This window comes from Lingula anatina, chromosome 8, assembly GCF_051362555.1.
Source record: "Lingula anatina isolate TDL-2025a chromosome 8, LinAna3.0, whole genome shotgun sequence".
Lineage (NCBI taxonomy): Eukaryota > Metazoa > Brachiopoda > Lingulata > Lingulida > Lingulidae > Lingula > Lingula anatina.
In genome coordinates, this window is record NC_141774.1 from 2,806,633 (window position 1) to 2,833,755 (window position 27,123).

A 27,123-nucleotide genomic window follows, 5' to 3' on the forward strand; every position below is an offset into this window, starting at 1 on the left:
GATCCTGTCTGTGCCCAGCCTCTTTTTTGTGAACATCAATGGGTGTTTCCCAGTGCAGCCTCAGGGGCAGTCAGTCCTGTCTCTTTCATGGCATCCGTCACCTCTGCTGCTGTCAGCTCCTACATAAGGAAGGAAGAAGCGGGTCATGTTTCGCATGTGGGTCCTTCGGCCATTGGAGGAGAGATTGTCCCTTCACTAGAGCATCAGGAAGTGCACCAGGATTCCCCAAAACCAATCGTCAATGATTGTGTCAAAGATGAGTATTGTTGTGATGTGAAATAGACAAATCAGTTTTTACTTATGATTATTTTGAGTAAGAGCAAGTATCTGTGTTAATGGCAGGCTAAGAAGTAAATTAGCATTTTGGAAAAGTATTGGCACTTAAGAGTTTATTCTTAGTTTTAGAAAATGGATACAAGCTTAATTTTTTCTCTATACCCACACCAGTTCATTTGCATAACAACAGATCTGTTATTTTACATATAGTGTATTTGATGAGCAAGCAATACAAGATTTGTTGGTCAGAGGCCTTATTAGTGAATGCACAGATATACCTGTTGTAGTTCACCCGCTTACAGTGGCCATTAGCAGTAGTGGTAAAAAGCATTTAATTTAGCTTTGCGGCATGTTGATAAACATTTTTGGAAATCTTCAGTAAAATTTGAAGATATTTGTACAGCTATGTTTTATTTAAAACAGGGAAATTTTTGTTTCAAATTTAATTTACATTCTGCATATCATCACATTGATATTTTTGAGTCTCACACTTATTTTTTAGGTCTTTCTTGGAAAATTTGGAAATATTACCAAATTTTTTAGATTTTTAAAGTTTTGCCATTTGGTCTTGGTACGGCATTCTACATTTTTACTACAGTGACCAGGCCGCTGGTTAAAAAGTGGCAAGGAGTGGATAAAAAAAGTGGTCATGTATATAGATGATGATTTTGGTTGTCATTGGCAGTACAGTGAATGTAAGAATCTTGCTTTAGAAATTAAGCAAGATCTTATCAATAGAGTGTTTGTTCCTAAAGTTGAAAAATCAATGTGGTCTCCTAGTACTGAGATTTTATTTTTAGGGTATAATTTGAATATAGAGAAAGACACTTTATGTATTCCTGATAACAGACTTCTTATAATTTGTCAGACTATAACAGATATCCATTCTCTGTTAAGAAGAAAAGGCAGCTTTCATGTGTGTTTAGTTGCTAGTGTAGTAGGTCAGATCATTTCTACATCTTTTGTTTTTATTATGACAAAATGTCTGAGGTTTGATATTTCTAAAGCTAAATGTTGGAATGAACAAATTGTTTTGAGCATAGACACTATGAAGCAAATGAAATTTTGGGAGTTTAATGTATGCAAGATTTCTGTAAGGAATTTTATAATTGATCAAGCTGTGCATTCTATTATTTACAGTGACTTTAGTGGAACTGGTTATGGCAGTTATATGGTGGAAAGCCCTTTGGAGATTTGGCATGGAATGTTGTTAGTATTACTGAAAGAGGTAGCAGGAATTGTAATTTGCAAGACATTGCGCTTAGTATTTTTGAATTGTGTTTGTTAAATGGCATAACTCTACGTGCTGAATGGATTCCATGTAGTGAAAATTTATATGTAGATCAAATCAGCAGATTAAGAGACTATGATGAGACTATGATGGGAAGTGGCAGATAGTATTTTCGATTATTTAGAGTCAGACTGGGGGCCACATGAAATTGACTTTTTTGCCTCTGATCATAACAATAAATTGCCAGTTTTTATACTAGATATTGGACTCCAGGTGCAGTGGGCACTGATGCATTTACTGTTCATTGGGGGGTGGGGGTTGGGGGGGTGAATGGTTGGTTTGTGCTCTGAAGAGCTGTTTGGGATGTGATATCCCGGTGATTCTCTAGGTAAGGGAAAGATGTGTTTGGAAAAGCTGTTGGGATGTGGTATCCCGGCGATTTCTTTTTATATGTAAAAGGGAGAGATGATACATAGGTTTGGTGAGGAGAGGGTCTCCTCGTGTTTTTAATTAATTTATTAAATTATTTATTTATATTGTGGTTTGTTTGTAAATGATTGAAGGTGGTTTGAAATAAAACTCATGCGCGAACTGCGTCCATATGCACTTTAAATGTTGTATGTGTTGTTTTATTCTTAATGTTATTCTGTGTCGGTTATTGTCTAGGAGAAAATTTGATATAAAGACCCTTTATTGTTAGTGGGCCATCTGAATAAAATTATTTCAACCCAGGCATGTTGAGAAACATAAGTATTATATATAAGCACTTGGTACAACAATGGGCCATGAAGATGTGAACGCAAGGGCTTTCATAGGGCTAGCTTTTTTTTAACTCTAGTTTACCTACATTCATCTACTTAGTTGTTTTAATTTTTGTCTGACTGTGTGTGTATGTAGTACACAGTATGAGTGCGTTTGCTCTCTCTCTTTCCACACTAGATAGATAGATAGATAGATAGAGTTGCCATCTCTTACTTTCCTTACAGCTGAGCATATACAGTGCCTGAAAATTTAAAATCTTATTCGAAATGATTGTTCTTTCATTGTGATCTGCTTATTCAAAATGATTGTTCTTTCATTGTGATCTTTTCTTAGGTAAGCAAGAAACCAGGACGGGAGTCAGATGATTTGTTGGGAGGAGAAGAAGACAAGAGAGGGGGGTTATGGGATTCTTTATCCAGGTAAAACATATTTCCGTATTGTGGAAATAACACTTTTTTTCAAGTGCAGAAAATGTAGAGATGTTGTATTCCAGTGTAAAGATGAAGTGTGTTTGTTGTATTCCAGTGTAAAGATGAAGTGTGTTTGTTGTATTCCAGTGTAAAGATGGAGAACGTATGTTGTATTCCAGTGTAAAGATGGAGTATGTATGTTGTATTCCAGCGTAAAGATGAAGTATGTATGTTGTATTCCAGTATAAAGATGAAGAATGTATGTTGTATTCCAGTGTAAAGATGAAGAATGTATGTTGTATTCCAGTGTAAAGATGAAGAATGTATGTTGTATTCCAGTGTAAAGATGAAGAACGTGTGTTGTATTCCAGTGAAAAGATAAGAACGTATGTTGTATTCCAGTGAAAAGATAAGAACGTATGTTGTATTCCAGTGTAAAGATGAAGTGTGTATGTTGTATTCCAGTGTAAAGATGGAGAACGTATGTTGAATTCCAGTGTAAAGATGAAGAATGTATGTTGTATTCCAGTGTAAAGATGAAGAATGTATGTTGTATTCCAGTATTAAGATGAAGAATGTATGTTGTATTCCAGTGTAAAGATGAAGAATGTATGTTGTATTCCAGTATAAAGATGAAGAATGTATCTTGTATTCCAGTGTAAAGATGAAGAATGTATGTTGTATTCCAGTATAAAGATGAAGAATGTATCTTGTATTCCAGTGTAAAGATGAAGAATGTATGTTGTATTCCAGTGTAAAGATGAAGAATGTATGTTGTATTCCAGAATAAAGATGAAGAATGTATGTTGTATTCCAGTGTAAAGATGAAGAATGTATGTTGTATTCCAGTGTAAAGATGAAGAACGTGTGTTGTATTCCAGTGAAAAGATAAGAACGTATGTTGTATTCCAGTGTAAAGATGAAGAGTGTATGTTGTATTCCAGTGTAAAGATGGAGAACGTATGTTGTATTCCAGTGTAAAGATGAAGAATGTATGTTGTATTCCAGTGTAAAGATGAAGAATGTATGTTGTATTCCAGTATTAAGATGAAGAATGTATGTTGTATTCCAGTGTAAAGATGAAGAATGTATGTTGTATTCCAGTATAAAGATGAAGAATGTATGTTGTATTCCAGCGTAAAGATGAAGAATGTATGTTGTATTCCAGTATAAAGATGAAGAATGTATGTTGTATTCCAGTGTAAAGATGAAGAATGTATGTTGTATTCCAGTGTAAAGATGAAGAATGTATGTTGTATTCCAGTATAAAGATGAAGAATGTATGTTGTATTCCAGTGTAAAGATGAAGAATGTATGTTGTATTCCAGTGTAAAGATGAAGAACGTATGTTGTATTACAGTGTAAAGATGAAGAACGTATGTTGTATTCCAGTGTAAAGATGACGAATGTATGTTGTTGTTGTATTCCAGTGTAAAGATGAAGAATGTATGTTGTATTCTAGTGTAAAGATGAAGAATGTTTGTAGTATTCCAGTGTAAAGATGAAGAACGTATGTTGTATTACAGTGTAAAGATGAAGAACGTATGTTGTATTCCAGTGTAAAGATGAAGAATGTATGTTGTATTCCAGTGTAAAGATGAAGAATGTATGTTGTATTCCAGTGTAAAGATGAAGAATGTATGTTGTATTCCAGTGTAAAGATGAAGAATGTATGTTGTATTCCAGTATAAAGATGAAGAATGTATGTTGTATTCCAGTATAAAGATGAAGAACATTTGTTGTATTCCAGTGTAAAGATGAAGTATGTATGTTGTATTCCAGCGTAAAGATGAAGTGTGTATGTTGTATTCCAGTGTAAAGATTAAGTGTGTATGTTGTATTCCAGTGTAAAGATGAAGTATGTATGTTGTATTCCAGTGTAAAGATGAAGAATGTATGTTGTATTCCAGTATAAAGATGAAGTGTGTATGTTGTATTCCAGTGTAAAGAATAAGTATATTTGTTGAATTCCAGTGTAAAGATGAAGTATTCCAGTGTAAAGGTTAAGTATGTATGTTGTATTTCAGTGTATTTTACTGACTGATAAATGAAAATAAGGATTAAAATTGTTTTATTAACTTTTAATTATCTCTTTGATATCATTGTGACATCAGTTCATTGATGGAATTTGCCAGAGAAGCAAACAAAAACACATTGCCTATTCTATGTCATGTGACAACCATTAAAAGAGATATTTTGGATCTCTATATTTTCTAAATTATTGTCTGTAAAAGAATTACACACTCCACAAAGGACCCTTGTGTCAGCGTCTAGTCACAGTAATGGTCGTCGTTACACCTGACCTCCTCTGGCTGCTACCAGCACTCTCAAGTGGCAAGGCATTCCTTGGGATAGGTTTTTAGAGTTCAATCTGGAATAACATTCCAGGCAACGGTCAAAATCTGTCCAATTTGGTCTAGTTTTGTTGTAGGACATGTACTCCAATGATGTCATGCCTCAACCAAATCACCTTTAGAGCCAGCATAGGGGTATGGGATGTCCAATGTTAGGGCTAGGCTTAGGGGTCCTACTTGGATTGTTCAGCCTATTTACAGAGATTTAAAATGTTCACAGTTAATTAATGTAGTGTCCAAGTGATTGTAAAGGAATAACTGCTGGTTACCAGGCTGATATATTGTTGTTGTTTCATCCCCAGCTGGATGGGTGATGAGGAGGAGGAGGAAGATGTAGACAGCAGGTAGGGGAGGCCGAAATCATCTCTTAATACTGACAGAGGCCGTTGGACAAAAATGTGTCTTGATAGATGTTTATATGCAACTCTTTTAAGTTTGTTTTATCTAGATTTTATGTTAAGAGAGTAATAGAATAAGGTTCTTCATTTGTTAGTCTGTCCCTTCATCTGACTGCAGTTTTCAGTTTGTTTCAAGTTTTCCATACACCGGATGTGTATATGTATTAAGTTGATATTGCATGTTTGAAGTTTTTTAAGCAGAATATCTGTATGTTCCTCTCTGTTTTGATCAAGGTGATATCACATTGTGTTTTTTCACCAGCTTTATGTTCTGGATAATGTAATGTTGATGGAATGTCAGAATTTGCAGGCAGGGGCTTTTAATGGTTTTTTATAATCAGGTGATGGATCAGTGACAGTGTAGTTGTGTGTTTTTTGTGTCATTAATATAGATATTTGATTAAATATGATTAAATATTTTTTTTAATCTGTTCTTATATATAAATCAACATGGTATTCAATTATATTGAAAACATCTTTGCTTTTTAATAAAATGTACATTGTGTTACTGTGTTTACACATAACAATGTATGACCATTTTGTCTGCTTCTTATGCAATATTTAATTTCAATAAGAATAATTAATTCCATTATTGATAACATATTTTCATATTTTGTCTTTTCAAAATGCTTTAAGCTGTTTTTGTTAATTGTCCTTCATTTGGGTGATTGTGAGAGCAGTTGCAGTTACAGTTTTATTGTTTGCAAAGTATGTTTGTGTTTTATTTTGGATGGGACATTTATCTTGAAATTTCCTGTTGTCTTACTGTTTTTTACAGAAGGGCCTCCTATGGCACGACTTTCTGAACACAGGAAAAATATCTGTCATATTCTTTTGACATACTTTGCACTTCCACAGAATTGCCTCTCATATTTTCTCTTTGTTTTCCAGTTCCCTCTCAGGCCCGAGTGAAGAGGGGAATCGAGAGACGAAAGTGAATATATTTTCAGTGGCATCAGGACACCTTTATGAGAGATTCCTCAGGTAGAAATGCTGTCACCCTAACACAACATAAACTGTCACACAGGACATAGTCTCCATTACTGACAACATACTATAATATTGTTCTGTATTTGGCAAGACATGTAATTTATAACATTAGTGATTGATACCTGATTTTTATAAATTTAGAATATTTGATAAAGTTTATGTGGCAAATATGTTTGAATTCATTTTTTATTTTTATTTATTTATTTATTTTTTTTTTTTGTACCTTTTTTTTAGAATTATGATGCTGAGTGTAGTGAAAAATACCAAATCAAAAATTAAGTTTTGGTTCCTCAAGAACTATTTGTCCCCAACATTTAAGGTAAGAAGAAGTGTAGAATGTGATGGGTAGAGTGGTTGAACTTTGATTATTAAAAATGTAATTGATTGATAGTTGATATTGTATGTGAAGTAACGTGTTGGTGTAGGAAGTGCTTAACAAAAGATGTAATTTCACTTTGTTTCCTGTTATCAATATAGCTAATGGTCAGTGAAAATTAGTTCTCAGATGCATGTTTAATTAAAGTATTCAGCATAATTGTCTGATTATTATTTATTTATTTATTTTTTTTGTTCAATTTTCTAGGAATTTATCCCATATTATGCTAGAGAATATGGTTTTGAATATGAACTAGTTCAGTACAAATGGCCTAGGTGGCTGCACCAGCAGACAGAGAAACAAAGGATCATATGGGGGTAAGTCCATATCAACAGTGAATCAGATGGGGGTAAGTCCATATTAACAGATGATCAGATGGGGGTAAGTCCATATTAACAGATGATCAGATGGGGGTAAGTCCATATTAACAGAGAATCAGATGGGGGTAAGTCCATATTAATAGAGAATTAGATGGGGTTAAGTCCATATTAACATTGGATCAGATGGGATAAGTTCTTGTTGATACAGTATCAGATAGGGCTAAGACTCCATTCCCATAGATTTTAGATCGATCTATCCCTGTGGGGAGTCTCACTAGATTACTATCAGCTTAGCCGGCTTAAGTGTCTGTCCTGCCTACTAAAAGCTGTAAGGGGGTAATTAACTATGGTGCACACTTGGCTGACTGCAATTTAGCGTGAACCCCCAGGGAGGTAGGTCAATCTAAATCTAAATCTCTGGATCGATCTAAATCTCTGGGAATGCACCCTAAGTCCTTGTTGACAGAGGATCATAAAAAAATAGTTAATCACTTTCTGTGGATAGATGCCGTGTTTGGACATAAAGCAGTCATCTGCCACTGTCACAGTTATCATTATCAGAACACATCTCTGTGAACTTTCACAATTACGCTATCAAAGAAAAACTGACGCTGGAGAGGCGGGGATTATGAGGCAAAATTCATCCCCAAAGAGATGGCGTTAATATAAGCAAAAAAAAGCATCCCCAGTGACATAAGTTGAATGCAGCATTTCCCATTATAGATAAGTGTTAGTTTTTTAAATGATGAAACATTTATTATAAAAGTGTTAATGTAAGAGAAACAACATATGCTCTGGTATTATCTTACTATAAGTGCTGATTATTTATTTTTTCAGGTATAAAATTCTTTTCCTAGATGTGTTATTCCCACTTGACGTGGAAAAAATTATATTTGTTGATGCTGATCAGGTAAGAAGATCATTTTGTTCTCATTTTATGATTCCAGTTGCCACAAATTGCTTTACAAAAACTTGATATTTTTTATTGAGATCCTGTCTTAATATTTGTACAAGGTACAAAATCTAACTTGAATCCCCTTTATAAAAAATAGCAATTATTTATAAAAACAAATATCTGAAACAGTAAATCTGGATTTTGGATATTTTCCCTCCAAATGCTTAATGTCAGTTTTACCAGATCTTTTTTTAATCCAGTTCCAGCCATTTATTTCTTCATGTACCTCCATACATTAGACTTAAAGCTTTAAGAAAAATATTTGTGAAAAATAGTTTCATAATGTTTGAAGTATTATCTCATTACATTGTTTTGTGCCACAGGGTTCTGGTAATGTGTAATTTTTTACTATTGCCCGTTTTCTGCATCAGGTGGTCCGTGCAGATATTCAGGAGTTATATGACCTTGACCTCGGTGGTGCTCCTTACGGCTACACTCCATTCTGTGATAGCAGAAAAGAGATGGATGGGTTCAGGTAAATAAACCTGGGATAGCAGGAAAAAGATGGAATATATGACATATGGTGCCTGAAATATACACAAAAACCATCAGTACTAGCTTCATCCTCTAAATACTGAGTGCTAACCAGGTATCATTTGTAAACAGTGTATGTGTTAGTATATAATTTGATAGTTGGGTCTGTCCATGTCATCCAGTGTCTGTATGTTTGGCAGCATTGCTTTCTGGTTATTATGTTCTTTGGAATGACACAGAAAACAGATCTAAGTGTCCTTTAAAGGAATAATAACTGTTTGTTTTGGCAAAAAAATGAATTTTCCTGGAGTAAACAACAATTTTCCCATACTTACCAATGGTTAATGAATCCATTTTTACATTGAAAGTTAGTCCCTGGTTTTTTTCTAAAAAGTTTGTATTTTTTTATAATCTCTTAAGAGATTATAACAGAGTATAGCCATCAATGGAGGTCACAGGGTCTAAAGACAAGCTCAGATACTAGAGTAATAGCTATGACTGCCGTTTTTGTGGTAAAACAGAATATATTATATTTCTATGAGTTGTTCACAATGTTTTTATTGTGAAATATAGATCTCATACAAAGAGTTATTATCCCTTTAACAGAATAACTGTACTAATTCCAACTCTTTTTGTATCTGTCAGGTTCTGGAAGTCTGGTTACTGGGCAAGTCATCTTGCTGGCAGGAAGTACCACATTAGGTAAGCTGTCAGGACATAGTGGACCTGTAGTATTCCCCTACTTTCACAGCTTTATGGGCAATGTTGAAGTGTTTTTTGTCATCATCACAGTTTTGGGGATATCTTTTACATGTCTGTCAGTCATAATAATATCTAACAGTGGATTTTTTATCCCCAAACAATTTTATGAAGTATTAATATATTTTCTTAAGTGCAAGTGATGGTAGAAATGTGCATAATTTGATTGCTTTAAATTTGTTATGACCTTTTTGGTACTCTACATGTAGATAAGAGATAAGATAAAGATTTTATTTTAGCTTAAAATATACAAAACGCAAGATGGTGAATAAATTACCAGTTAAAGGGGCTGTTGTGTTAGAAACTTAAAAAGTTGTAAAAATAGGTTAGAGACTTTTTATATCTATATTGTTCTTACACATTAGCAAAAGCCCATTTCATGTTTAGATAGAGAAAAACCTGAAAATTTCTAGAAGTTTCATCATTATCCCAGTGGTGTAAATGCATCTGTTTAAATGAGCAAACTGCAAATCCAAGCAATTGCTGATATTTTTGAAAATATTTGATTGTTTTATCTTTTATATATTTTTCCTCTAATCCTCTTTGTCTCTATAAATGTTCTTGTTCATTGCCAATGTGTCTCTGTGTCATCCTTGCAGTAAAGTTATCATCCAATGTGAAAAAAAGTAAAACTACATGATTTGTTATTGATAAGCTGTGTCTACATTGCTAACTGTTATAGGTGTTGATATATATACGTAGTATTTTATTCTTAGTGCCTTATATGTGGTGGACCTGAAGCGTTTTAGAAAGATAGCAGCTGGTGATCGTCTCAGAGGGCAGTACCAAGGCCTTAGTCAGGACCCCAACAGCTTGTCCAACTTAGATCAAGTAAGGGATACAGAGTATTTTATATAATTTTAAAAAAACAACTAAGTATGTATAGATTTTGGAATGTTTAGGCACCACTGTCCACTGATGGCTGTGAGTGGAATTTCATGGTGATTTGTAGATACCTACTGTATGTCACTGATGGCTGTGAGTGGAATTTCATGGTGATTTGTAGATACCTACTGTATGTCACTGATGGCTGTGAGTGGAATTTCATGGTGATTTGTAGATACCTACTGTATGTCACTGAGGGCGGTGAGTGGAACCCCACAGTGACATGAGTCTCCTTAGGCACCACTGGATATGTAGTTAGCAGAATATATGAACAATTAAAACTTCAGTACCTAACACAAGAGGGTTGAACTCCAAAGAACGAGGTACATTGATAATTCTGGTATTTTGTCTCTTTTACACACAGAACACTTAAAATAATTTGTGCATATCTTGGTATTCTTTCGTCCCAAATGTTCCCCTGAAATACAGCAGAGATGCAAAGGTTTTAACTTGCTTCAAGATGATCACCAAATCAGTGCATAAGTAAGCTCAGTACTGAGGAAATATTTAAGGGTACATTGAGGATAAAGAAAGCCAGAATTATATTCAATGTACTTCCATCTTGGGAGTTAACCCCCTTAAACTTTTTTTTTTTAATTTCTCAAAATATATCTACTATAAAGATTCCATTAAATGCTACAACATTATATCTAGCACATTAAAGTAAAGATACCTCAACTCACATGAGGGATTGTCGTTCAAAAGCCTCTCTTTCCTTCAGGATCTTCCCAACAACATGATCCATCAGGTGAACATCAAGTCGCTGCCTCAGGAGTGGCTGTGGTGTGAGACTTGGTGCAGTGATGACGAGAAGTCAAAAGCCAAAACTATTGATTTGGTAAGCTTAAAGAATTATTAATAACTAATGAGTTACAGAATATATTTTATAAAATGGTGCACAATAGTTTTACAAAATTTTAGTTAAAGAGTTCAGTGTTTGTTTTAGTAAAACTGCATTGTTGTTCCTACAAGTGGCAATTTATTTACTTAATAGTTACAAAATCTCATTTAAAGGCTGTAGTTAACTTCTGATTAGTTTGTTTATGAGGTTGAGACTACTTGAATGTTTCAATTTAATGCAGAGCTCTGGAGCATATTTAACTTCTGAAACCTGATGCTAAAAATGAAGTCACTATTTCATTTTTATTTTATTTTGTAAGAAATGCAACTTGTTTTATGAAAGCTATCAAGACTGGCATTGTGGATTAAGAGTGGTTTGACTGGGGGCTATATTTCACCTATTGTTTTCTCCAGTGTAATAACCCGCAGACCAAAGAACCTAAGCTGAATGCAGCTAAGAGAATAGTAGCTGAGTGGGAGGAATATGACAATGAAGCAAGGAGGATATTTGAAAACTTTACCAGCAATAAACCCACACTAGGTTCACTAAGTGCTGGCCACATTGAAGCACAAGGTCAGTGAGATTTTGAATTCTGACGTCTTGCTTGAATCCCTCAATAAAGCAGCTTATGCACCTCAAAAAGTAGTTACGTGTAAAAATTAGTTGAAATGTACAGAGGCTTTTTACTGTCATTCATTGATGAAAAACAGTGTAGTGTATTAGTAAAAACTATAGCTTTCAAGTCTGTTAAACTAGATAAGTGTAAGTGAGCAGCACTTCAGGTAAAGTGCAATATTTTCAGTGAGCTGGATGGCCTGAACAATCCATATTTTATCAAAATTTTTATGGCTGTATTTCAATTTATTTGATCAAAGTGATGTTTTTTTTGTTTTTGTTTTTGTTTTGTTTTTTTTTTTAAAGTCATCTCATTGGAACTGTTGGCACACTACCGTATTCATTCATTATAAAACAGACATAATTCCAATCATTTGTTATTATATTTTATTGTCCTGTCAATACTCCACTAATATCCTAAAACCTCCAGACATGCTATCAGCTTAAAATAAAATTATTTTTTATTGAGGACATTTTAATAACATTTTCAAACCTGGTTGACTTTTATCTCAAATAAAAGAAACATGGAACGGCTATACTTTATACATATTTTGTCCCAATTAATTTTATCAATTGTCCACAAAATGCATATAAAAATTGCAAAATAAAGCCATAAGTATTATGTAATTGTGTCATTCCAAGTGGTATAGTTAATATTCAGTAAGTTTACTACAAGTTGCTTAGCTTTTTGTTGTCTTTCCAGAAACCAGTACACAACCAAGAGATGAGCTATGATACTAGTCTATTACTAGTTCAGCTGCTGCAATTGAGGGAGGTGTTGTCTGCATTCCATTTATTCCTTCTCAACAAAAATGCTCTCCAATATGAAATTTGAAGATATGTTATTTCTTAGTTGGTGGAAACATAGATTAACTATATATTAATATGAATATGCAATAGATATGCAGTTTTCAAACATACACAAATAACAAAATTTAAATTCTTAAAACAAAAAAACACACATTGCAGATTAGATGTTATAATTACTGTTTTTCTGCAATTTATCAATCAGTTTGAATTCAAAGATGAAGTTTGTAATTTGTGGTATTGTTAGTGGTGGCTGGGTTGTGACATAGGCAGTAATATGAGGTCCAAGGCAATTTTGTTTCTTTTTCAAAATATTGGCTAGATAGGCAGCTGTTACATTGGGGGGTGCATTATATATATATATATATTAGGTTCATAGGATATTTATATAAGTTTAAAGTAGACTGATGGTGACAGTGATATTAGAGCTTAGTCTCTGTCTCCCTTAAGCTATTACATTGCTCTTAGAATCATTGTTATTTCAGTGCTGACAGTGTAAGTTAAATGTGAAAAAAATATATCTACACTCCTTCATTCAGTCTTTCAGGATAAGTCTCTTTTGATCAGCTTTGTTATGCATAATGTTATCATGTTTAGGAAAATAATTATTTTTTAACTTAATTTTTGTTGTACCCCAACTGTCTAAGCTAGAGATCCATTGGATGTGTGGCACCCTGGCCTGGCTGTCTGTAGGTGTGTTCTTACTACAGGGGAGGAGAACCAACCACTTATTTTTTGTGGCAATTGTGTTATTATTATCACTATTAACCATGAAACCTTGTTTCTTGTATGTTTTGAGGAAAAAATTGAAATGTTACAGTAACAGCAATAAGTTCTAGAGAAGTGGTATTTGGTGCCATTTGTCTTTAATTCTAAGTTCCAGAGCTTTGTGTTGTAATATCATTAAAGTGAAAAAGTCAGATAATATATTTCCAGTAAAAGTTGTTGAATATCTCTGAAATAAAAATAGAGGCAACAGGTATAACTGATATGTGTATGTAGAAAGTAAAATGTGGAGATTCATATTTTGTTCATGGACTTGAATTATGACATTTTTATGGGCTTTTTTACATCAATTATGTCTTAGCCACACAGCTGTACCAGTATGTTTTGAGAAATTGACAACTATGTAAAGTCAGCTAAATGGAGGCTGAGTGCATTATATCTGTGTCTTATTTCCTTTCCATCTCTTAAAGCACATATATACAGCTTTATCTTTGGCAATTTTTTAGTGTAAAGCACAATATGAATGGTGCTACGCTGGTTAAACTCAGGAGGGAGGTGTATCTCCTTTACAGCATGTGCAACTTAATGTTATGTACAGCTATTGCCATAAAATTGTGAACAAAAGATTGTTACCAGACTATTTAATGATATTTATATATATTCCTGTAATGTGACATTAAAAAATACCAACCAAAAACTTCTCACTGAAAGCTATGGAAAGCCAGTGTAATGTTATGGTAGTAATAATAATAATGCCAGTTTTGTCTGTATTTTTGGTGAAAAGAGTAAAATAGCTGTTGCATTGATCACATTGACAGAGCTCAGTATATTTAGAAACTTGACAACAAACAAAATATGCGTACTGAATAAAAGAATAAAAATTTTGAAAGGCTTACATATGCAGCTTCTGTTGTTCATTCACTGTTAAAATGTAACAAATATAATTTAGAAAACGAGGGGAGTACCTTTGTGTTGCACACCTACACATGATAACTTTTATGAAACTATTGGCGATTACGAAAAAAAATTGTGAAGCTTGAGAATAAAAGAAATTTAATATTATTGTGATTTTGCTGATTTTTGATTGTGAATTTTGATTATGCATTTGCAATTGATTTTCCAAAATACCGTGTATAACCAATTGAAAATTCTTTACAAGTCACATGGAATACAATCTGATACTTGGGAATCTGAGGTAATGGTTTGAATGGTCAAAGTAAAGAAAACAAATGGGACAGCAGTGTTGTGGATGATAGCACTGTTGCAACTTTGATTTTGTCTTGGAAGACATTGACATTTAGGTTTTAAATTACATAATGAAATTATTTATGTAGCCAAATGTTAACAAGCACAACGAAGCTCTGTTTTTGCTCCAAAGTAAATAAGAAAAGTCCATATGATTGATAATTGTCATTTATTAATGACGAAGCTAATAAAATACGTAGTTACAAAACTGGGGAGATAATATAACATCTCCCCAACTATATAAGTGCCATAATATAAAATTAATAAAGTGTAATAAGTGTAACCAAATTAATGAAGAAAATTATAAGTAATAACAACAGCTTAAGGAGCAAAAAGTTGGCACAAATAAAAATAAAAAAGGCCAAATTATAAGAAATAACAACAGCTGTAAGAGCCAAAGGCTGGCATAAATGAAAATCAAAGGCTTCAACAAATGCAAAAAAAAAAAATATATATATATATATATATATATATATATATATATATATAAAGACAACACAAGGCAGGTGACAGGGGATGGCGGAGGGTGTAAAATTAAAATAAAGAAACGCAAGAAATTATAATACTGTGAAGCTGCTGAAATTGCGTGTACATATCATCGCAGCTAAAAGGCTGAATGACTTCTCGCTAATGCAGCTCGCAAGAAGTAGTTTCCTAAAACTCATATAAAATTAACTGTGTGCCTAGATACACAGCAGCTAAGACAATTTGACCCTGGACATCTGTTATCACCTTGCCTTGGTCAACTACTTAAGATCAAAATGTGCAGACACAAGACCTAAACCCAGACTACTTCCTATAAACAAAGCGTAGATGGATTACCAACAAAGCTATTACCACCACTAAAAACAAACCATTTCCTACATAAATACAATTAATTATCTTAATTGTAGTTTTATGTAGCCAAATGTTAACAAGCACAACGAAGCTCTGTTTTTGCTCCAAAGTAAATAAGAAAAGTCCATATGATTGATAATTGTCATTTATTAATGACGAAGCTAATAAAATACGTAGTTACAAAACTGGGGAGATAATATAACATCTCCCCAACTATATAAGTGCCATAATATAAAATTAATAAAGTGTAATAAGTGTAACCAAATTAATGAAGAAAATTATAAGTAATAACAACAGCTTAAGGAGCAAAAAGTTGGCACAAATAAAAATAAAAAAGGCCATAAGATGTGAGAGAAGCTCACATCCCCGCCAACCGAGGAGTGCTTGTTAAAGATTGGAATGATAAACCACATTCGATCTGACATCTGAACTATGTGCTACTAAATAAAAATTTAGTGTGTAACTGCAAATCCACATCCTAGAAAGAAAAGGTACAGTTGAATTGGGGGGAAGGAATAGAAACTGGCAACCATGAATAAAAATATGGGAGCCCAATAGGGTAAAAGGTAATAAAATGGTGACCCATCCCGTTAACATTTTTTTTTTTTTTTTTTTTTTTTTTTAACATAAAATACAAAAAAATTTTTTTGAAAAACAAGACCGCCTATATCTATAAAGGAGAAACTACATGTCCAGGTGTAAATAAGCGGACACACATACATAGATAAATACATATAGATATATATGCTTACAGGTTAAAAGAATTAATGCGGATATATTTTTGCATGGCGTTGGAATTCCAACGACCAAGTGTTTGAATAAGGGATTCGGAATATCCCAATTGGGCAGCATACGTGGCTGCCCCAATCCGAAAGCTATGGCCTTTATAACGGCTGATATCCAATCCCGCAAAAGCAAGGGCTTTAGATAATTCTGAGGTAACATATGAATAAGTGACCGGCGCTCCATCAATAAATTGAAAGAAAGGACCAAAAGTATGCGTAAACATTTTTTGATAATGTATCAAGGCTTGAACCGGGCAAAGTACAGGGTGAGATGTACCTGTCAGAATGATAGTTAAGGGTTCATTTCCCCTCTGAGTTTTATGATGCCGGAAGGTTAAATGGGCTTTTGGGGGATCTGTGACTAAATGAAAGGATACGTCTTGAACTTGGAGCACCTGTGACGATTCATTGCGTGTTTTAACTGTGATTTCTCCCAAGCGAAGAAAGGCATGAAAACTGACTAAAAAAATAGCTTTCAATAGTATTCGATTGATGGCCGAAGGCACCGTTTTTTCCATAGAAAAGACGATTTTTAATAAAATATCTCTAGTAATGGGTAAGCGGGCGTCCTTGGAAGGGAGCACTTTGTGACACCCCTGTAACAATTTCCGCACTAGAAACAATTGAGTAGGGTCAAACACATTCATTAATTTGTGTAGGTAGCTAATAGCTGAAATGTGAGATACAATAGAGCTAGCACTATATTGTTGTTCGTAAAGAAACCCAATAAAATTACAAATGTCTTGTAGAGTCAATGGCAAAGTAGAGGAGGTAGGGTTATTGTAAAGGAAAAGCCTCCAGGAACGCTTGTAAGCTGTTCGTGTACCCTCTGACAATGAAGCTTGCAAAAGTAGTTGAGTGGTGGGAGTCAAAGCCGCAACAAGTGATGGGGAATGGGAGTCGGTTCTAGGTCCAAAAGTGGGAATGTGACCCTCGCCTCCTGAAATTGAGAGCGGGAAAGTTTGTCTGCAACAACGTTACATTTACCAGGAATGTGTTTGGCTTTAAAGAGAATATTATGCGTTAAACATACCAAAACTAAACGCCGAATCAAACACATAACTAACTTATCTTTACTAGACTGTTTGTTGATAATATGTACAACAGCCAGGTTGTCTGAAAGGAAAAGAATCTTCTTATTGATCAGCTGAGATTTCCAAATTTCCAAAGCAATAACAATAGGAAACAGTTCTTTGACTGTGATATGCCAAAGTGCAGCTACCTCATCCCATTCATTAAAGAACCAATGACAGCCAAAGACCGCCGCATAACCTATCGACCCCGAGGCATCTGTGAACAAGTGTAAGGTATCAGACGATTGCCAAGACGATGGTAGCAAGACTGATTTTCCATTAAAGTGACGTAAAAAATGAAGCCACATGCCTAGGTCCGCTCGTGCTTCACTATTGAGTCGAATATAATGACGCGGGCGCCTAACACCCAGAGTTAAATCAATTAAGCGGCGTAAGAAAGCTCTGCCCGGTACTACAACTGAGCAGGCAAAGTTTAAAAGACCGATAAGAGATTGTAATTCTTTCAATTGTACCTTTCTTCTGGAAGAAAGCTGGGAAACTAAAACACAACACTTGTTCAATTTGTCCTGTGGCAAACGACTTACCATTTGCAGTGAATCTATTTCGATGCCGTAAATAGTTAAACAAGTGGTTGGAGTAAATGTTTTCTTTGCATTAATGGGAACGTTAATCCGTTTGCATAAGGCAAGAAAATTTTGTAAATCAACCTGACACTTATTGGACATGGGTGGTCCAATGAAACAGAAATCATCCAGTATATGGGACATGGCCGAGGCATGAAATTTTTCCAACATAATCCATTGTAGAGCTGTACTCAGTGATTCAAATATTTGGCACGAACAGCTGGCACCCATGGGCAAACATTTCTCATAATAAAATAAACCATTCCAAGAGAAACCCAGCAAATGATAATCCAACGGGCTAATAGGTAAAATGCGGAAAGCATCTAGAATGTCAGACTTAGCTAAAAGAGCACCTTGGCCGAAATGTTGGACATGGGCGATGACAGTATCAATTGAGTCGTACTGAACTGCAGAAAATTCTCTGGGAATATTAGAATTAACCGAGTCCAGGTGGGGATAGGAAAGGTCGTGAATAACACGGAATTTTTGAGGCTCAGATTTAGGAATAACGTGTAATGGTGAACATTTAAAATCTGTAAGAGGGGGAGTAAAAAATGGGCCAGCAATCCGCCCAGAAGCTAAACCCGATTCAATGTAATCCAAAATCGCACCAGGATGAGCACGTGCTGATAAATGATTATGAGGAGTGTGAATACTAGGAGTCGCGGTGCAATGTAGGCGGAAACCCTTGGAAATACCATTGATGAGAAAAATAACCTTATGAGGATCATAACCTTGAAGTTCCAGCTGTAACTGGGTATGGTTTATTGGAGTTGGGAGACAATTTTGTGGGCGGAGACTGCAACTGGGCAGGGTGGGTGCGGCATTTGATTCTAGGATGCAATCCCTGGCAGTGCTGGCAACAGTGCTTATATTTGCATGGACTAGTGACACATTTGTCCCCCCGATTAAAGGCAAAACAGACGCCTTGACGAAATGGACGTAGAAAAGGGGGAGAAACATTCATGGTTGCCACTTTTAACCGTAACTCGGGGATAACTTTTTCCCACGGGACCAGTGATGTTGCTCGTAATTTGCGAAAGGCGTCATCATAAATACGCCAAGCATTAGCATTGGGAAGCTTACTTAATTCTCTAATAGTTGAACCGTACTTAAGTAAGTTCACAGACTCGTTTGGAAATTTTTGTAAGAAAATCGCTGAAAAGACAAAAAAGGCATCCGTCCATTGGTAAAGCGTAATCGGCGATTTCTGCGAGGGCATATGGATCACTTCAAATTTCATTGGCTGGACCTTGATAGCGAAATCATCATTATGGTTGGAGGGAAGAAGGAGCCGGAAATCTATAAACTCATTGTTCCAAATCTTTTGCTTCAATTTGGGTGGAATTAAAGCTCCTAAAGGAATGCCATCAGTTAAATCTACAGGTAGAGCTGAAGTGACATGACTCTCACCTGTGAAAACATTGTCGATCAGACCACTGATACTGTGTATCTGCTGTTGAACATGAGCCTCTTGAAGGGAGGGGTCGGAAGAAGAAGCGCTCGACATCTCTGTGTTTGATGCAGTTTGGTGAGCAATAATACGCTGTGCCAACAAATCATAGTCGATAACAGGTGTAGTAGAGGTCGATTCCGTCTCTGAAGTAGGTGCGGCGGTGGGTCTCGGCCTCTTGCTTCTAGTAGCAGTTGATGTCGCAGCCGGTCGTCGTATGCTGGAAACTGAGCGCGCATTGGAGACACCCGACATCCTCGGCCGCCTACTCCTCCCGGGAGTGGTCTTGGGAGGCATAGTAACTAAAGACAAAGGAAACTAATAAGGTCACACTAAGGCAACTGAATGTACATATGACATAATCAGAAAGAAAATTCTTCGGGCCAGGTAAATAAAGTAAACGGCATCTACCCACAAATAGCCTGAGTAGATATGCCATAAGCCATAGTTTTATTAAAAGTGTAACAAAAAAAAAATTATATATATATTATATTTCCTAGTCCGCCGCCAGAGCCTATCCAAGCAGGCAACAGCCTCAGCTCAGCCTTGCATTTGAAAACAGGGATATCCGGTAAAAATTGACTAGACAAACACACAAACAGCTGGGTGACTCCCCAAAAACCAGGAGTATAACAACTCCCCAAAATAAAAACCTAGTATACCAGATACCACACAGGGCTCTCACTACTAGGCAAACAATTAAAAAACCTGGGAAATACACCCAGGACCTAGTATACCAGATACCACACAGGGCTCTCACTACTAGGCAAACAATTAAACACCTGGGAAATACTCCCAGAGCCTAGTATACCAGATACCACACAGGGCTCTCACTACTAGGCAAACAATTAAACACCTGGGAAAAACTCCCAGAACCTAGTATACCAGATACCACACAGGGCTCTCACTACTAGGCAAACAATTAAACACCTGGGAAATACACCCAGAACAAGTAAACAACGGGGAAGTACACCCAAAACAAAGAGCATAACAACTCCAAAAATGCATGTAGCCTAGTCGACCAGAAACCCATAAAAACACGGCACCTGGTAATGCGGACACGGAAACAATATGAAGACAGAAACGTACAGATTACGGCATGTCAACGACAGCCGAAAATGTAAAAACAGCGGAATTCCTGGCCCGGTAAAAATATCAATATGAATAAAATAGCTACACACAAAGAGGAAAACAAAATTTTGAAGAATAACACGATAAAGTGACATCTAAACAAATTAATTAACAACTGCAGCACATGACAGACTATAAATCTGATTATTAGAACACGTGAATAAGGGGGAAATGAAGATAATATAAAATTACTGGCCTGTGTATGATCCAAGAACTTGAAGTTGAAGTCTCCCAAATAAAAGGAAACAGCCGTCGCCGAAACTTGATAACAAAACTGGTGGCTTGGAAAAACAGAATAATATCCGAAGAAAATACAGTCACCAAGTATCAAGAAACTGGCCGTCCCCAAATCTTGAAATCACAAAAGTAGATGGCTGGTAACCAATGTAAAATTAAAATAAAGAAACGCAAGAAATTATAATACTGTGAAGCTGCTGAAATTGCGTGTACATATCATCGCAGCTAAAAGGCTGAATGACTTCTCGCTAATGCAGCTCGCAAGAAGTAGTTTCCTAAAACTCATATAAAATTAACTGTGTGCCTAGATACACAGCAGCTAAGACAATTTGACCCTGGACATCTGTTATCACCTTGCCTTGGTCAACTACTTAAGATCAAAATGTGCAGACACAAGACCTAAACCCAGACTACTTCCTATAAACAAAGCGTAGATGGATTACCAACAAAGCTATTACCACCACTAAAAACAAACCATTTCCTACATAAATACAATTAATTATCTTAATTGTAGTTTGACTTTTAGACTATTTTGCAAACCTGAAAAAAAAGTGATCTTGACTTAGAGATCCCACTGTTCCCCTCTCTCCCTGAGGCTGGAGAAGCACTGCTCAGGCCACTTTGTTTAAGGGGGACAGGAGAAAATTTTCAAGGAATTAAATATTGTTAAAAAAAGGTCATCACGATTCATATAAATTTTAATGGAGTTAGAAAAGACAGAAGAGGAGGAGATCTTGCAAATGTCTGCTTAAATTTTTCTGAGATAACAAAGAGAGAATGAATGAGAGACATGATTCAAACAAGTCAGTCATCGTGATTTTGGAAAAGATCATTTCTATATAAAAAATGGGCTGCAATTTGATTTTAAAGGACCATCCATTTTTAATTATACACACTAAGATTAAGCTGTCATTGTAATATGCATTCCCAAACTCTCAACAACAACCGAGTGCCCTCACTTTTCTCACCTGAGGGATTAAAAACTAGTCAAAGTCATATGCTTGCCTATTAAATTCTTTAGCTGGCATTTAATTACTCGTAGCAATTGTCACTGCATTATGAGCAGTTGCATTAACTGAGAGCCAAGAGAAATACAACTGCTGAGACATTATGGAAAAGTAATATGTTTTGAGATTTCCCTTAAAAACATTAAATAACATTTTTTTTCGTCTGGTTAAATTGGTCAAGGCTCTAGCTTGTTTTTCCAAATTCTCATGACCACCTGGATATGTAATGGTTGATTTATAGTAAAGCAGTAAACCTAACACAAGTGCTTCATCGGTCTCATATCTACAAATCTGAAGAACTAAGAGCAATGGCATCGGAGCAAGTGCCTTGAAGTGCCATGTGTGGTACAATGCAGTACACAAACCAACACATTTATTCATTTACCATCCAGCTTTACGTCACATTCATAAAGACAAGTATATAATTCTGTGTTCTAAATATAAACACAGAGTAAGTAAAATATATTAAGACATATAAAGTGGTAACATGGGTGTACACAGTAATAAGAATATAAACAAACACATACAGAGTGTGTTTGCATATATATTCTGATCACTGTGACTCTTTGTATTCTTCTTGACTGGGTTCCCATACCTAGATTGATCTAACAGGATCGATCCATCCCGAGGGGTTTCTCCCTATCTTGCTTTCAGCTTAAGCATCTTAGATGTCTGGCATGCCAACTGAAGCTACTAAACAATAATGAGATACCCCCAAGCAGCTTCAGTAGATGGGGCCTAAGTTATTTACAATTTAGTTAGAATCCCTTGTGAGATAGATCGATCCACAGTTGGTATTTAAGGGTCTGGAAATGATCCCTTTCATTACAGTGCATGTCTTGGTATGCTGTTTGTAATCATTACTGTAACTGTGCATGTTGGTGTTGTTGCTGTAAGCATAGTTTGTGTCTGTTTGTACTCTGATTGCTGTTTCCATTCTGTATTGTCATTGTATGTGTTTGTACATATTGTGATCACTGTGTATGACTGTGTAATCAACCAATTATTTGTATTCATTCTAGTTACTGTGCATGGTTGTGCTGTCAACGTACATGTCATAATTTATTCTCATCAATGTGTATGTCTGTATTGTGACTGTGTGTGTTTGTATCTATTTCCATCACTGTGCATGTTTGTGTTGTGTCTATTCTGTATTGTTACTGAATGTGTTTTTATATATTGTGATGACTGGGTATGGCTATGTTTTCACTCTTTTTCCTGTTATCACTGCACATGTTAAATTTATTATTTATATTTGTGTATGTTTGTGTTGTTACTGTTTGTGCATGCACATAATAAAATTGATTACTGTGCATGTTGGTGTTGTCACTGTTTGTGTTTGTTTTTATTGTGCGATATGTATCAGTTTTGTCACTCTATTTGTTTGAAATCATAACTCTTGCGCTGAATGATGGTGTTGTCAATGTATGTCTTTGTGTCTCTTTATATTGTGTTTGCTGTGTCCATTCTATATTGTTACTAAATGTGTTTTTATATATTGAGACGAATGTAAAGGGCTATGTTTACACTTTCTTTCTTTGTGCTCATTGTCATTAAGGTGCACGTTACAATTGTCAATGTACATACAAATATTTATTTTGATCACTGTGTATGTTTGTGTTGTTACTGTTTGTGTCTGCATATGATTCTGAGCACTGTGTAAGTCTGTTTGTCCTATTTGTTTGTAATCATTATCAATTACTGTGCATGTTTATGCTAACATTGTTTGTGTTTGTATTTATTATGATCACTGTGTATGCTTGTGTCATTACTGTTAATGTTTGTATTTATTATGAGCACTATATATGTCGATTTTGTCACTCTATTTGTTTATAATCATTACTATTGAGCTGAATGATGGTGTTGTCAATGTATGTCTATGGGTCTGCTTAAATTGTGTTTGCTGTGTCCATTCTATATTGTTACTGAATGTGTTTGTATATATTGTGAAGAATGTGTACAGCTATGTTTTCACTCATTTTTCTTGTATTTGTTGTCATTACAGTGCACGTTACTGTTGTCACTGTAAATGTTAATATTTATTTCAATTAATTGCTGATTGCTGTGTATGACTGTTTAATTACACAATTTATTTGTGTTCATTCTGGTAACTGTGCATGGTTTTATCACTGTACATGTCAAAATTTTTTGTGATCACTGTGTAGTCTGTATTTTGACTGTGTTTGTATTTATTTTGATTACTGTGCATGTTTGTGCTATCACTGTTCGAGTATGTATTTATTCTCAGCACTATGTATGTCAGTTTGTCGCTCTATTTGTTTGTAATCATTACTATTGCGCTGAATGATGGTGTTGTCAATGTATGTCTATGTGTCTGTTTATATTGTGTTTGCTGTGTCCATTCTATATTGTTACTGAATGTGTTTGTATGAATGTGTACGGCTATGTTTTCTCTTTCTTTCCTTGTGTTCATTGTCATTACGGGGCACGTTACAATTATCAATGTTCATGTAAATATTTATTTTGATCACTGTGTATGTTTGTGTTGGTACTGTTTGTGTCTGCATGCTATTCTGAGCACTAAGTAAGTATGATTGTCCTATTTGTTTGTAATCATTATCAATTACTGTGCATGTTTATGCTGTCATTGAATGTGTTAATTTGTATTTATTATGATCATTGTGTATGTTTGCATAATTACTGATGATGTTAGTATTTATTGTGAGCACTGTGCATGTCAGTTTTGTCACTTTATTTGTTTGTAATCATTACTATTGCGCTGAATAATGCTGTCGTCAATGAATGTCTTTGTGTCTGTTAATATTATTTGCTGTGTACATTCTGTATTGTTACTGAATGAGTATGTATATAATGTGAAGAATTTGTACAGCTATGTTTTCACTCATTTTCCTTGTATTTGTTGTCATTACAGTGCATGTTACTGTTGTCACTGTACATTTTAATATTTATTTTGATCACTGTGTATATCTGTGTTTTCACTACATCACTGATCACTGTGTATGACTGTGTTATCACCCAATTAATTTGTGTTCATTCTGGTAACTGTGCATGGTTGTGTCACTTGTGTACATGTCAAATTCTTTTGTGAATCACTGTATGTGTAGTCTGTATTGTGACTGTGTTTGTTTGAATATATTTTGATTACTGTGCATATTTGTGTTGTCACTGTTCAAGTTTGTATTTATTCTCAGCACTATGTATGTCAGTTTGTCGCTCAATTTGTTTGTTATCATTACTATTGCGCTGCATGATGGTAATGTCAATGTATGTCTATGTGTCTGTTTATATTGTGTTTGCTGTGTCCATTCTATATTGTTACTGAATGTGTGTGTATATATTGTGATGAATGTGTACGGCTATGTTTTCACTTTCTTTCATTGTGTTCATTGTCATTAAGGTGCACGTTACAATTGTCAATGTACATACAAATATTTATTTTGATCACTGTGTATGTTTGTGTTGTTACTGTTTGTGTCTGCATATGATTCTGAGCACTGTTTGTCATATTTGTTTGTAATCATTAGAAATTACTGTTCATGTTTTTGCTGTCATTGTTTGTGTTTGTATTTATTATGATCACTGTGTATGTTTGTGTCTTTACTGTTGATGTTTGTATTTATTGTGAGCACTGTGCATGTCAGTATTGTCACTTTATTTGATTGTAATCATTACTGTTGTGCTGAATAATTGTGTGGTAAATATAGGTCTGTGTGTCTGTTTATATTATTTGTTGTGTCTACTCTGAATATTTTCTGAATTTGTTTGTGTATATTGTGAAGAATGTGTACGCCTATGTTTTCACTGTTTTTCCTTGTATTTGTTGTCATTCTGGTGCATGTTATTGTTGTCAATGTACATGTTAATATATTTTGATCACTGTATATGTTTATGTCATTACTGTTGGTGTTTGTATTTATTGTGAGCAGTGTGTATATCAGTTTTGTCTCTCTATTTGTTTGTTATCATTACTATTGCGCTGCATTTTTATGTTGTCACTGTATATCTATGTGTCTGTTCATATTCTGTTTGCTGTGTCTATTCTGTATTGTTACTGAATGTGTTTATATATATTGTATTGGCGGTGTAGGGCTTCTTCAATCTTTTTCCTTGTGTTCATTCTGGTAACTGTGCATGGCTGTGTCACTGTACATGTCAAATTTTTTTGTGATCACTGTGTAGCCTGTATTGTGTCTGTGTTTGTATTTATTTTGATTACTGTGCATGTTTGTGTTGTCACTGTTCAAGTTTGTATTTATTTTCAGCACTGTGTATGTCAGTTTTGTCACTCTATTTGTTTATTATTATTATTACTATTGCGCTGCATGATGGTGTTGTCAGTGTATGTCTATGTGTCTTTTTATATTTGGTTTGCTGTGTCCATTCTATATTGTTACTAAATGTGTTTTTATATATTGAGACGAATGTAAACGGCTATGTTTACACTTTCTTTCTTTGTGCTCATTGTCATTAAGGTGCACGTTACAATTGTCAATGTACATACAAATATTTATTTTGATCACTGTGTATGTTTGTGTTGTTACTGTTTGTGTCTGCATATGATTCTGAGCACTGTGTAAGTCTGTTTGTCCTATTTGTTTGTAATCATTATCAATTACTGTGCATGTTTATGCTAACATTGTTTGTGTTTGTATTTATTATGATCACTGTGTATGCTTGTGTCATTACTGTTAATGTTTGTATTTATTATGAGCACTATATATGTCGATTTTGTCACTCTATTTGTTTATAATCATTACTATTGAGCTGAATGATGGTGTTGTCAATGTATGTCTATGGGTCTGCTTAAATTGTGTTTGCTGTGTCCATTCTATATTGTTACTGAATGTGTTTGTATATATTGTGAAGAATGTGTACAGCTATGTTTTCACTCATTTTTCTTGTATTTGTTGTCATTACAGTGCACGTTACTGTTGTCACTGTAAATGTTAATATTTATTTCAATTAATTGCTGATTGCTGTGTATGACTGTTTAATTACACAATTTATTTGTGTTCATTCTGGTAACTGTGCATGGTTTTATCACTGTACATGTCAAAATTTTTTGTGATCACTGTGTAGTCTGTATTTTGACTGTGTTTGTATTTATTTTGATTACTGTGCATGTTTGTGCTATCACTGTTCGAGTATGTATTTATTCTCAGCACTATGTATGTCAGTTTGTCGCTCTATTTGTTTGTAATCATTACTATTGCGCTGAATGATGGTGTTGTCAATGTATGTCTATGTGTCTGTTTATATTGTGTTTGCTGTGTCCATTCTATATTGTTACTGAATGTGTTTGTATGAATGTGTACGGCTATGTTTTCTCTTTCTTTCCTTGTGTTCATTGTCATTACGGGGCACGTTACAATTATCAATGTTCATGTAAATATTTATTTTGATCACTGTGTATGTTTGTGTTGGTACTGTTTGTGTCTGCATGCTATTCTGAGCACTAAGTAAGTATGATTGTCCTATTTGTTTGTAATCATTATCAATTACTGTGCATGTTTATGCTGTCATTGAATGTGTTAATTTGTATTTATTATGATCATTGTGTATGTTTGCATAATTACTGATGATGTTAGTATTTATTGTGAGCACTGTGCA

General features: G+C 34.8%; 2 protein-coding genes across 6 annotated transcripts in view; one reads left to right on the plus strand and one right to left on the minus strand.

Annotated features, from left to right (window-relative positions):
• LOC106174114 (UDP-glucose:glycoprotein glucosyltransferase 1) overlaps window positions 1-14,074 on the plus strand; it is a 58,016-nt gene extending 43,942 nt beyond the window's left edge. For 3 of the 4 annotated variants that reach the window (XM_087018913.1, XM_087018915.1, XM_087018916.1), the window contains 12 exons: window positions 2,603-2,688; window positions 5,336-5,377; window positions 6,323-6,415; window positions 6,656-6,740; window positions 7,005-7,114; window positions 7,955-8,027; window positions 8,444-8,547; window positions 9,192-9,248; window positions 10,022-10,136; window positions 10,912-11,028; window positions 11,445-11,604; window positions 12,350-14,074. In XM_087018913.1, the coding sequence (XP_086875039.1) occupies window positions 2,603-2,688; window positions 5,336-5,377; window positions 6,323-6,415; window positions 6,656-6,740; window positions 7,005-7,114; window positions 7,955-8,027; window positions 8,444-8,547; window positions 9,192-9,248; window positions 10,022-10,136; window positions 10,912-11,028; window positions 11,445-11,604; window positions 12,350-12,381 (1,074 nt within the window). In that variant the 3' untranslated portion in view covers window positions 12,382-14,074. The remainder of the gene's footprint in view (window positions 1-2,602; window positions 2,689-5,335; window positions 5,378-6,322; window positions 6,416-6,655; window positions 6,741-7,004; window positions 7,115-7,954; window positions 8,028-8,443; window positions 8,548-9,191; window positions 9,249-10,021; window positions 10,137-10,911; window positions 11,029-11,444; window positions 11,605-12,349) is intronic. The other variant, XM_087018914.1, reaches the window with a different exon arrangement.
• A 502-nt stretch (window positions 14,075-14,576) lies between these two features.
• Window positions 14,577-21,032, minus strand: LOC147760180 (uncharacterized). Of its 2 annotated transcripts, XM_086994267.1 has the most exons (2): window positions 19,117-21,032; window positions 14,577-16,986 (listed from the first exon to the last, which is right to left on the minus strand). In XM_086994267.1, exons 1-2 carry the CDS (start codon window positions 19,451-19,453, stop codon window positions 16,010-16,012), a joined length of 1,314 nt encoding a protein of 437 aa, XP_086850393.1. In that variant the 5' UTR covers window positions 19,454-21,032; the 3' UTR covers window positions 14,577-16,009. The 2 variants fall into 2 exon arrangements, with proteins under 2 accessions (XP_086850393.1, XP_086850394.1); XM_086994268.1 differs by having other exon boundaries at window positions 16,818-21,032.
• Between the last annotated feature and the right edge of the window lie 6,091 nt (window positions 21,033-27,123).